At 36.8% G+C, this 12,105-nt stretch overlaps 1 protein-coding gene across 1 annotated transcript; it reads right to left on the minus strand.

The window, feature by feature from the left end:
• Positions 1-545: 545 nt before the first annotated feature.
• On the minus strand, positions 546-3,019 carry LOC142446040 (phosducin-like protein 3). The gene is made up of 2 exons (XM_075547851.1): positions 2,916-3,019; positions 546-1,502 (listed from the first exon to the last, which is right to left on the minus strand). Exons 1-2 carry the CDS (start codon positions 3,017-3,019, stop codon positions 782-784), a joined length of 825 nt encoding a protein of 274 aa, XP_075403966.1. The 3' UTR covers positions 546-781.
• Positions 3,020-12,105: the final 9,086 nt, after the last annotated feature.

The raw sequence follows: 12,105 nt of genomic DNA on the forward strand, positions 1-12,105 counted from the left end.
ACTTGGTCATGGTGAATTGTTTTTTGATATAATGTTGAATTTTGTTAGTCAGAATTTTCTTGAGGATTTTAATGTCTGTGTTCATGAGAGATATGGGTTTATAATTGTATTTCTTGGTGAGGTCTTTGCCTGGTTTTGTATTGGTATTATGGTTGCTTCATAAAATGGGTTTGGTACTCTGATTTCTTTTCCTGGATCACTGTGTGTAGGATGGGTGTCAGATCTTTGAATACATGTTAGAATTCCTCCGTGAAACCATTTTGTCCTGGGATTTTCTTGGTTGGCAGTTTCTTAATGACCTGCACTATTTCCTCTTTTGTTATGAGGCTGTTGAATTTTTCAATATCTGTGTGCATTAATTTGAGTGGATGATGTATTTATATGTATTTTTCCATTTCTTCTAGATTGTAGAATTTGTTTGAATACAGTTTTTCTTTTTTTTTCTATTGCATCATTTATTTACATTTAAAAACTCCTATATTCCTTTACAACAAGCTGTGAATGGAGTATTTTACAGTTTATTTAAAATTTAATGAAAAAAAACATTTCTCACACTAATATCTGGTTTTTATTTTGTATTTTTAAGGAAATATCATTAAGTTAAAAAGAGACCTGCAAAAAAATTTAAAAGGTTCCCAGCAATGATTATCTCTGATAAGAAAATTAAAACAATTTTATATAAAAGGCTAAAACTCAAGGATGGAGTTCTAGATTTTCTTTTAAAAAGTCTCCATTTGTCACATCAAGGAAGCTCGACAAGGAAGCTCAGCGTGCTGGCGCCTCAGTCGTCCTCAGAACCGCTGTCTCTCCTCCCGGGCCCTGAGCAGCGCACTGAGGACAGGAGCAAGTCTTCTACCTGTTTCTTGGGGTTTTCCTCCAGGTCTGTCTTGATTGCTCCAGACTCGGCCAATTTCCACTCCAACTCATCTCTTGTCAGGTTCATGCCACCAAACACCAGAGGTCCAATACATTGAGCCTTGATATCTCCTTCAAGATAAACAAATATCGTGGGCAGATTCCTATCAGGATAATTGGGTATGCAGGTTGTTGAAATGGCTTTGATAAATTTAACATCTGGAAACTTCCTTGCAAATCCACTGAAGTGTTGATTTAGCAGAGCACAGAGGGGAATCCCTTGTTTGTAAAGGTGCAAGATTACCCATATGCCCTCACCAGCTTTGGTTACTTCCTGAACATAATCCTTTCCCGAGATCTCCAAAACGTCTCCAAATTTATTCTTCAGTTTAGTTGCTTTCCACTCAGCCAGTCTCTGCGGCCTGTACATTTCGATAGTGTGTTCATCCTCCTCGTTAAATTCATCTTCATTCTCCTCCAGCTCTTCCAAAGTCATAGCTTCATACGTTTTCACAACTGCCTGCTGAAAGAGTCGCTGCTCCTCCTCTTCGGCTTCCTTTTCTAATTCTTTGGTATTTTCCTTTGTGGGCAAAATGCCCTTTTTGCGTAGGATGTCATTCCACACTGTGTCTGCGTTGGGGTCCTGCCTCTTGTTCCCAATCGCTCACGCAAAATTTTCATTTCATGTGATATTCCTTGATAATTTTATTTTGTTGTCTTACATATCTTTGGAATGGGTACAAATAGGAATTTCTTGTAGATTTTTGGCCGTGTTCCTGTCAAATTTCTTGGAATTGACAAGTGAGAACTCCCACTGCTACATCAGTTTGTCGAAACATCTCGATTGATATTCTATGAGTTCCCGGAGCCTTGTTTTTCACCAATGCCTTCAGTGCATTTTGAACTTCTTTTAGTATCACCTGCCCTTGGTCATATCCTGTCTGTTGAAATGGTTGAATGTTCACCAATTATTTTGGGTACTGATGTTATATACTCAATCCTTGTATGCACACTCACACATATACTCATACACACGAGGTGGCTTCAAAAATTTGTGGAAAGCTCCATTTTATTTTAATTAAAATTTTCTACAAACTTTTGAAGCCCTTTCTAAGTGTGTGTGTGTGTGTGTGTTTGTGTGTAGTAGTCTTATTAATTACATAATTTAGGTTTTCCTACCCTTGGTAATTGTGTGTGAATGTCTATTGATCTGCTCTAGACTAAGATGTGTGCTAAACCACCTATATCCTCTCATCTCATAATCCAGAAGCTTCTAAACACTCAGTCCCAGGAATGGCATAAAAGTTTCTCTTTTCTTCAGATTTGAATAGATTTGTTCATTCTTGTCTTGTCAACAGTGTCAACACTTATGCCTAAATCACATTACAAAACCGAATACTTCTCTGTCTGATGCATCTGATGAGTTATAGTACTTCACAGTTTCTCAAAAAACAGTATACCTTATGCAATTAATTGTACCCAATCACTGCTGTTGAATTGATGCTGACTCATAGCAACCCTACAGGATAAGGCTATAGCTCTTTATAGGAGTAGAAAGCCTGTCTTTCTCCTGTGGAGAGGCTCATGGTCTAAACCTGTGTACCTTGTGGTTGGCGGCCTAATGCATAACCACTATGCCACCCGAGCCAGTCATTTTTCAAGTAGCCAGCTCTTCATCACTGGAAAAACAAATTTCCATTAATCCTTAAATAGCTTTGCCTTTATTTTTTATTTATTTTGGTTTTTTTTTGCTTTGCCTTTATTTAAGAAAAAAAACTATCAACAATAAAATCCCTCCTCAACAATAAAAAAACCCCTAATAATTTACCAATATGAATTTTTTTCTCTTCTTAGGTATGCCAATTATCTCTGAAAGTGAGCTAGCTCAGTTGGCTCAGATTCGACCATCAATACTCAATGGGCATGAGCAATCAACCATCAAGGCTTGCTTTGAAATGCTTCAGGAAAAAGTGCTAAATTATGAAATCTTCCAGGAGTTTATGGTAAACGTTTTTGTATTCACAAAAATGTATATTTATGTGTTTGCTCCCCTTACTCACATCACTACCATTGGGGTTTTTCTCATGTACTTGTTTCCTTTTTTTAATGGTACAATGTTGTTGTTCATCAACGTTTTAGATACTAAATGTATCTCTGGAGCCATAGTTCCTAGTGGAGCCCTGATGGTGTAGCGGTTCCACTTTGTGCTGCAGTCCAGCAGTCCGCAGTCCAAGCCACCAGGCTGCTACTCTGGAGAAAGATGGGTTTTCTACTCCCATAAACAGTTCATCTCAGAAACCCACAGGAGTAGTTCGACCCTGTCCTATAGGAGTGCTAGGAGTCAGCATCAACTCGATGGCAGTGAGTTTGAGATTTATTTTTAGAGAAGCCCGATGACCCAACAGTTAAAACAATCAGATGCTAACAGAAAGGTTGTTGCTTAAAATCTACCCAGTGGCTCCGTAGGAGAAAGATGTGGTGTTCTGTCCCTGGAAAGATTACAACCTAAGAAACACTATACTTGTGAGGTTGCTGAATTAGAATCAATGGATGTCACCCTGCAATGACCCAAACCCGAACAACTTTTAAGTTAATTCCGACTCATAGAGATACAATGGTCATAATATCTCTATAAATTGGTCCTATGTTATGTGATTGCAATGTGTCTCTCACAGCGGTTCTTAACCTGTAGGTTGTGACCCCTTGGGGAGTTGAATGACCCTTTCACATGGGTCACCTGATTCATAACAGTAGCAAAATTACAATTATGAAGTAGCAATGAAAATAATGTTATGGTTGGGGGGGAGTCACCACAACATGAGGAACTGTATTAAAGGGTCACGGCATTAGGAAGGTTGAGAACCACTGCTCTAGAATGAGGTAAAATAGTATCACATATATGCTGCGTATTCAATGAATGTCTGTGCAATTCACATTTGGTAACTACTTTCCTTCAGCAATTTTTAATCAATCTGAACTATAATTTATTAATAGGGCAAAGGGTAAATTGTGAGGCTATATGTTTATATTCATGTGTTTATATATTTTTGTTGGAATTATTATTTTATTTTTGTTTATAAAATGATAAATTTGAAGGTAGATAATATTCCTAAAAAGTGCATTTATTAAATTGTTAGGTTTTTTTTCATAAAAATAATGAAGTTCAAGAAGAAAAATATGTCCTCCAGAGGGTTTAGTATTTATTGTATTATTAAGCTATTTGTTGGTTGGCATTGCAAGCTTGAAATATTTTACATAGTATTCTTTCAGTGGGATTTTAATTTCCTACTTTATCATATAATATTTCTAATATATTGTGATTTAAAGATTATATGCATTAGGCTGTTTGTTTTTATGAAACACATGATTTTTACTGCTTACCTTTTAAAGGATTTAGAATGTGAGAGCCTGTCAGATGAGTTCAGTTGTGGGAATGAACCATGCAATAGAGACAAAAACAGATATCGAGATATTCTTCCATGTAAGTTAAAAATTATTTTTATATTTTTCTGTTTAAATTTTGGAAAAGATTAAAGGGGGGTTTTATATTCTTTTGAGTTATGCATTTAGACCAGTAACCATAAGAAAGAATTCTAGTAGCCAGCAGTGGGTGTCATGGACACATTCTAGAATATATATTCGAAGGTAGTGAGAATCAAATCATCTTTTACAGATTGTTCTTATCGATTGCTGCTTTTAGACAGTGAAGCATCCAAAAAAAATAAAAGGCAAAGTAAGCTAAAACCTTTGCCATTTTGTCTATAACAAGCCTTGAATATATTCCCTGACCATTTTGTGCAGACACCTAGATACAATGGAGCTATTTATAGCTTTGTCCCAGACAATAACCTCCCCTCTAGTGGAAGGCTGCTCTTTCATTATCTCTATATGTAAAGAATAATGCTACCAAATTATTTACATTGAGTGATTTGCCTTGAAACAACCAAAGAGAAGAAACAAAATGCAAAAGAAATGTAGTTTTAATGTCAGGCAAGAATTATTCATATTCCTTTCAAACTCAAAATAGTGCCAAAATTGATTTATCATTTTTCTTCGTCAGCTTTTACTCGCCTCCTTTATTATATAATTAATTGATGTTCAAGTTAAAAAACTTAGAATCATCTGCCATATCCCAAAATGGTTATACAAACCTTTAGAATCCTCCCGAAGCTTTTTATTCCTGTATTTCATAACTTAGACTGATCCCATTTTATTGCCCAATTGGTATCTATGGAAGGACCTATTTTGGTGTTAATATGGACAGAATATAAAATAACTTGCTATAAACATTTTTCAAGAGTTCCTGTTTGGGGGCTGAAGTTGAAGTTTCATCAAGGCGAAAGTGCCTGTGGTTTTCCATGTGGGATTAATTTCATATGGCCTGGAGTGCCTGTGGAACTCTGATGGAGTTGAAAACTCTTTATTGCTCCACTATTAGATTCCACCTTTTTGGAGCTGGACCTGAATGAAATTAGGCAAGACACCAATCCAAAAACCAAACTCAAGGAGGAGATCCACTAAGGAGAGCAAGTCATGTGCATTTTCCTCTAGCCCCATCCAGCTACTTGGATGGCTCTGTGACTGCTTCCTTCCTTTCCTGTTTCTTAACCTCTTCAAGAAGTCATAGCTTCCCATTTTTCTTTCCTTGAAAGGATTATTTTGAGATTATTTCTTGATAAGTGTCAGGAAATATAGAAAAGAATTGTGCTTGCTGTCTCAAAGGAGCTCTGATTACTTTTGGTGAAACACTTGGTTGCTAACCAAAAGAATAATGACTTAGTTTTCTAATTTTCCAAGCATGATTGTACATATCCTGTTGAGTTCTCTTTACAATTACATGAGGGAGAAGGAGCAGATAATACTAAATTTTCTTGTTCTCACTCATGACAATACATTTTCTGAATGTAGAGTTCTTCATCATAATCTTTTTTTTTTTCAGGTCTCCATAGACATTACTCCATTAACTTCTACAAATTAGGGCTTGTCAAGAGATGTCTACTGACAAAATCAGATGAGTTTCTTAAGTGGCAGTCTATAGTCTCCTGCTTTTATGATAGGTCAATGTTTAGGTGTGGGTTTCTCTGTTAATGTTGCTTGGGACAGAAGGGAGGTCTTTCTGTCAGCACACTTAGGTCTATGGCTTGGACTAATTCTAGAGTCTACAAGAATTGCCACATAATATTACTTAGCTATTTTGAGTACAGGTGCCTTCTCTGAAAAGCATGAGTAATGATAATGGACCTGTTTTGATAAAATGATAATGCTGTCTGTTCTGATAAAGGGACACCATCCTGCTTGAACATTCAGCTGTGCACACTGAATCCCATTATCAATTCACTTTTCTCCTATGATCCTATGATCATGTGGGTGATTTCTTTATACCGTTGTATTTTCCAGAAGTTTCTTTAAAAATTAAAAAATGCATTCCTTTTATATCCTCTGCATTCTTTGTTATTTTAATCATTATTATTTTGTTATCCTACTTCCTATCTCCCCCCTCAGAGTTCTGAAGGAAATCATTTATGCTAGATTTCTAAATCTGCAACTTATTTTTCTGTTCCATTCCATTTTTAGGTATTTTAATGTAATTGAGTAATCTTAGTTTTAAAGTGAGCAGTTACTATTTTTGATCATTTAATTTTCACATATTCAACTCCATTTTTTACTATAAAAGTAATACTGACAATAAAAAATTGATTCTCAAATAACCACTGCTAACATTTGATGAATATTTTCCAGGAATTTTTTTTAATTTACATGTTACCATGTAATTTAAAAAAAGCAAATTCTGGTAAATATTTATCATGATGTCTGCTGAGGCTATTGTGTGTGTGTACTTATGTGTTTGTGTACACACATGTATTTGCATGTGTGTGTTCATATATATAAGCTCAAAACCAAGCTTAGTGCTATTCAGTTGAGGCTGACTCATAATGACTCTGTAAGGACAGGGCAGAACTGCCCCAGGGAGTTTCCAAGTCTGAAACTCATTACAAGAGTGCTGCTTGTGGATTTTGAACTTAGGATCTTGCAAATCACAGCCCAACACACAACCATTACCCCACCAGACTCCTGCTTGTACATATATATGTTATTGTTCTTAGGTGCCACTGAGTTGGGTTCTGCCCTTGGAAATCCTATGTACAACAGAAGGAAACACTTCCTGGCCTGTGACAGCCTCACAGTTGTTCCAATGCCTGAGCCCATTGTTGGTGCCACTATGTCAGTCCATCTCTTTGAGGCCTTCCTCTTTTTCGCTGCCCTTTCACTTTTTCAGGGACTCTTCTCTCATGACAACATGTCCCAAGTATGTAAGACAAGTTTTACCATCTTTGCCTCTAAGGAGCACTCTGGCCATACTTTTTCCATGATAATTTTTTTTGTCCTTTTGGGAGGCCATGGTCCTTTTAATATTCTTCACCAGCACCACAATTCAAATGCATCAATTATTCTGCAGTCTTCCTTATTCAGTGTCCAACTTTCATATGCATATGAAGAAACTGAAAATATCATGAATTGGATCCAGAGCATCTCAGCCTTCAAAGTGGCACCTTTGCTTTTCAGTACTCTAAAAATATCTTCTGCAGCACACTTACCCAATGCAATGCATCTGTGGATCTCTTGACTGCTGCTTCCACGGGCATTGATTGTCAATCCAAGTGAGATGAAACTCTTGACAACTCCAACTTTTGTCCATTTATCATGATGTTGTTATTAACTAGTCCAGTTGTAAGAATTTTGGTCGTCTTTACATTGAGTTGTAGTCCAAACAGAAGGCTACAATCCTTGATCTTTTTCAGCAAGTACTTCAGGTTCTCCACCCTTTCAGCAAAGACTGTGGTGTCATCTGCATATTGCAGGTTATTAATAAGCCTTCTTCCAATCCTGTTGCCACATTCTTCTTATATTGCAGCTACTCTGATGATTTGCTCAGCATTAGGATTGAATAAGTATGGTGAGAAGATATAACCCTAAAGCACACCTTTCCTGATTTTAAGCCAAGTAGCATTCCCTTGTTGGATTCACACAGTTGCCTGTTGAGCCATGTACAAATTCTGCAGGAGCACAATGAAGTAGTCTGGAATTCTCACGCCTCCCAAGGTTATCCATAGTTTGTTATCCACACAGTTGAATGCCTTTGCATACTCAGTGAAATGCAAATAAACATTTTTCTAGTATTCTCTACCTTCAGCCAAGATTCACCTGACATCAGCAATGATATCCCTTGTTACAGATCCTCTTCTGAATTCTACATGAACCGCTGGCAGCTCTTTTATCAATGTTTTACTGGCATGTAATATCAGTGATATTGTTCTATAATTTCAGCATTCTGTTGTGTTACTTTTAGAAGTGGATACAAATATGAATCTCCTCTAGTCAGTTGGCCAAGCATTTTCTAAATTTCCTGGCATAGACAAATGAGTGATTCTATTACTTCATGAGTTTGTTGAAACATCTCAGTTGGTAGTCCATCAATTCCTGGAACTCTGTTTTGGCTGATGCTTTCAGTTCAGGTTGAGCTTCTTCCTTCAGCACTATTGCTTCTTGCTCATATACCACCTCCTGAAATGCTGGAATGTCAGCTAGTTCTTTTTGGTACAGTGACGCTTTGTTTCCTCTCCATCTTTTATTGATACTTCCTGCACCATTCAATATTTTGCCCAGAGGATCATTGAAGATTGTAATTTGAGGCTTGATATTTTTCGTGAATTATTTCCATTTAAGAAATACTAAATGTGTTCTTCCTTTTTGGGTTTCTAACACTAGGTTTTAGCATATCTTGTAATTTTTTACTTTGACTTCTCCAGCTGCCCTTTGAAATGCTCTATTCAGCTCTTTTATGTTATCCTTTCCCCATTTGTTTTAGCTACTGTACAATTAAAAGCAAGTTTCAGAATCTCTTATTTTTTAAAGTTTAAGTAGGATATTTCATCTTTCTGTATCAGAGCTCAGAATGATATCTCATACCAAATTTTATTTTAGTAAAGAAAAACAATGGATATCTTCATTCAGGTATTGTTCCTCTGTGCCAAGTATGCTTTTAGGACTTGAGAAAAGTCACCAAAATATGTGGAGCCTTCTGTCCATGGGCTTATGCTGTTAAAGAGATTGAAAAGAAAATGAAAATATCTAGGAAAAATTAATGCACTTGAATTGTGGTAATGAGAAAAATAATGAATATACTATGGACTACCAGAAGAATGAATTTTACATCCAATCACCAATAATTATCAATGCATCTTCATTGCATGTTTCACCAATTTCAAACTGAAGATATTGGTAGAATTCTTCAATATCTTCACCATTAGCTTTTGTGGTTGGTGCAGAAATTTGAATAAAATTTGTTTTGATTGGTTTTCCTTTAAGGCAGATAGATATGAGCCCATCAGAGACAGCATTATACTTCAAGATTTTTGCACTGCAATGCCATTCCTCTTGACTGTTTTATACCTGGCATAGTAAATCATATGATATTCTGATTTAACATGGCCAACACCAGTCCATTTCAGCTCACTAATGTCTAGGATCTTAATCTATATGCATTCTATTTCATTTTTGATGACTCCAAATTATCTTAGATTCATACTTTCCATGCTCCAAATTTCCATCATTTTTAGATTTTTGCAGCTATTTCTTCTTATCTTGAGTCATGCCCCATCAGCAAATGATGGCTCAATTCACACAGGCTTTATTCCATTCATGTCACCAAAGGTTTTCAGTGGCTACTTGCTCTCAAGTGGGCAGCCAACTTCTTGTTTATTGTGCGTTTTTAGTGTGGAAGCTCTGCTGAAACTTGTTCATTTTTGGTGACCCTGTTTAGTTTCCAGCATCACAGAAGCATGCAAGCTATCACAGTACAAAAAACTTATAGTCAAGTAGTGGGCCTATATAGAAAGGACTTTAAAAACTCGTGGAAATGAAATTAGATGATTAAATGAATTAAATTAAAATTAAGAATTTTACTTTTCAATATAAATTCCATCACAGTCAAGATACCTTTTTAAGTGATGGTACCAGTCATTTAGAATACAGGAATAACAAACCACAGCTTTTCCCGAGGAGCGGCTGGTGGTTTCAAACTGCTGACCCTACGGTGAGCAGCCCAACCTGTAACCGGTACACCACCAGAGCTCTCAGACTGTTATCTTGGAGATTTTACCTTTGATTTTTATATTATTAACTGAAGAGAAAAATGAGTACCCTTTTGATGCTTTTTAAAATTGGGAAACAAGTCAGAGGGGCCAAAATCCAAGTCAGAAGGAGCCAAATCAGGCCTTGGAAGATGGATGCCTAATGATATCCTATCTACCCTCACAGAGTCCCCATGTTTGGTGAAGGGAATGAACAGGAACAGTATCTGTGGAGAAGGATTCTCTGGATATTTTTGTGCTAATGCTTCCACTAACTTTCTCAAAGAACTCCTATAATAAACAGATGTCATTGGTCTTTGGCTCTATTGAAAGTCAACAAACAGGACGTTTTTAGATTTTACTTTTGAGTGGTTCACCTTTGCATTCCTACCCCTTTGATAGCCATTGCTTTGGTTGTACTTTTTCTTGGGTTCATACCAGTAGGGCCATCATCTCCTGTTTCAAGTCTTCAAATAAATGCTTCAGAATCTGGATTCCACTTGTTTAAAATGTCCACTAAAGTCTATGTTCTTACCTACACCTCATCTGGGCTCAAATATTTGGGTACCCATTGAGCATAAAGATTACTCAATTTTCATTTTTATTCCAAGTTGTGTAAGCGGAAGCAATTGAGATGTCTTCAGTGTTTGGCCCTTGTTTCTACTATTAACCATTGGTGCTCTTCAGCTAAAGAGTGAACACATTGATGTGGGTCCCTGTGGCTGCAGACTCCCTCTCCGACATTATCTCTGTCTCCTTAAAAAGAATTATCCACTTCTAAACTGCTGATCGCTGGAGTCATTGTTCCTCTAAAGATTTCATGAAGCATCAGTGTTTTCACCTTTCTTCCATTCAAGTTTTGCCATACATTTAATGTTTGCTCTAGCTTCAAATTTAGTATAATTCATGTTGCTGTGATAGAGGCTCTTTTCCAGCTGCTGTCTTATCCTTCTTTTACCTGTTTAGATAGGTTTTAACAAGTTAATGTGAAATAATTTTGTGCACAAAAAATATGAAAACTCGTGAACACTTTTTTTTTAATACCGGTTTTCTGTGGGCTGTATGGAGACACTTTGCACCGTTAGGGGGCTGTCTACGTGTTCACTAAGCAAAGGAGTCGCAGCCTTTTATTTATTTTGAGATATTTCTGTTAGAGATTGGCACAAGTAGAATTAGGCCAAGGGGTGTACTTACTATTCTTCAGTTCAGCCCAGCAAAGGAATAGCATTCTGGAAAGTAGGTGAATATATTGCCTTTGCCGGACACTGAAAGGCCTAGAGCATCAGAAGCTAGGGTCAAAGGTGGGCTGTGATCGCTGATGAGAGGCAAATCCTGGGCTCCAGGGAACTTGACTGGCACCCTCACAGGAGACAGCCAGCTGTTGTATCTGTTCTAATCTTTTATCTAAAGAAGCACAGTATTGTGGGGAAAGGTTGCTACCAAAGATATTTTCTCCAATTAACATGATACGGACTATTTGAACAAACAACATTCAGGAGAGGAAAAATCTCTGCTTGACCTATCAGTAAACTTAACTGCCCAGAGAGCTCCTTTGTCATTTCACAGACATTTGGAGCTCTGACCCCACTGCTGCTCCTCACAAAGGATAAATCTGCTCAGCAAATGAATAGCCTTCTCTGTCATGTAACTGTCTTATCAATAGCCCTTCCTTACTCCTCACAGCCATTGAACCAGTTACCCAGAAAATACAAGGAACTTTCAGAAGTCTGTGGAAAAAAATCCATGATCTTTCATTGAAAATTTCCACAAACCCCTGTATATCTCTGAAGTCATTTTAATAGGTTTGGGGGAATAAATTATTTAAAACCATAGACTCAAATAGCCACTTTGAAAAGAAATCCTTATATCGGGCTCTCCATTGGTCAAATAAATAATATGAACTTTTATTTGTTAAATGCTTTCCTTAAGTATATCAAGTCATCTGCTTTTCCTTTATGTATCTGGTGTTTCTGTAATAGATGATTCAACACGTGTTCCTCTCGGAGAAAGCAATGACTACATCAATGCTAGTTACATTAGAATAGTAAATTCTGGAGAAGAATATTTTTACATTGCTACCCAAGGACCACTACCAGGCACCATATGTGATTTTTGGCAA

This window comes from Tenrec ecaudatus, chromosome 4, assembly GCF_050624435.1.
Source record: "Tenrec ecaudatus isolate mTenEca1 chromosome 4, mTenEca1.hap1, whole genome shotgun sequence".
NCBI lineage: Eukaryota > Metazoa > Chordata > Mammalia > Afrosoricida > Tenrecidae > Tenrec > Tenrec ecaudatus.

What these genes read in the sequence shown, in the direction of transcription:
- LOC142446040 (XM_075547851.1), bottom strand. Translation starts at nt 3,019, where the DNA reads ATGGCTCCAGAGATACATTTAGTATCTAAAACGTTGATGAACAACAAC. An exon ending in AAAACCCCAATGGTAGTGAT is followed by an intron (nt 1,503 to 2,915) that starts GTGAGTAAGGGG and finishes TGGGAACAAGAG; the next exon opens with GCAGGACCCCAACGCAGACA.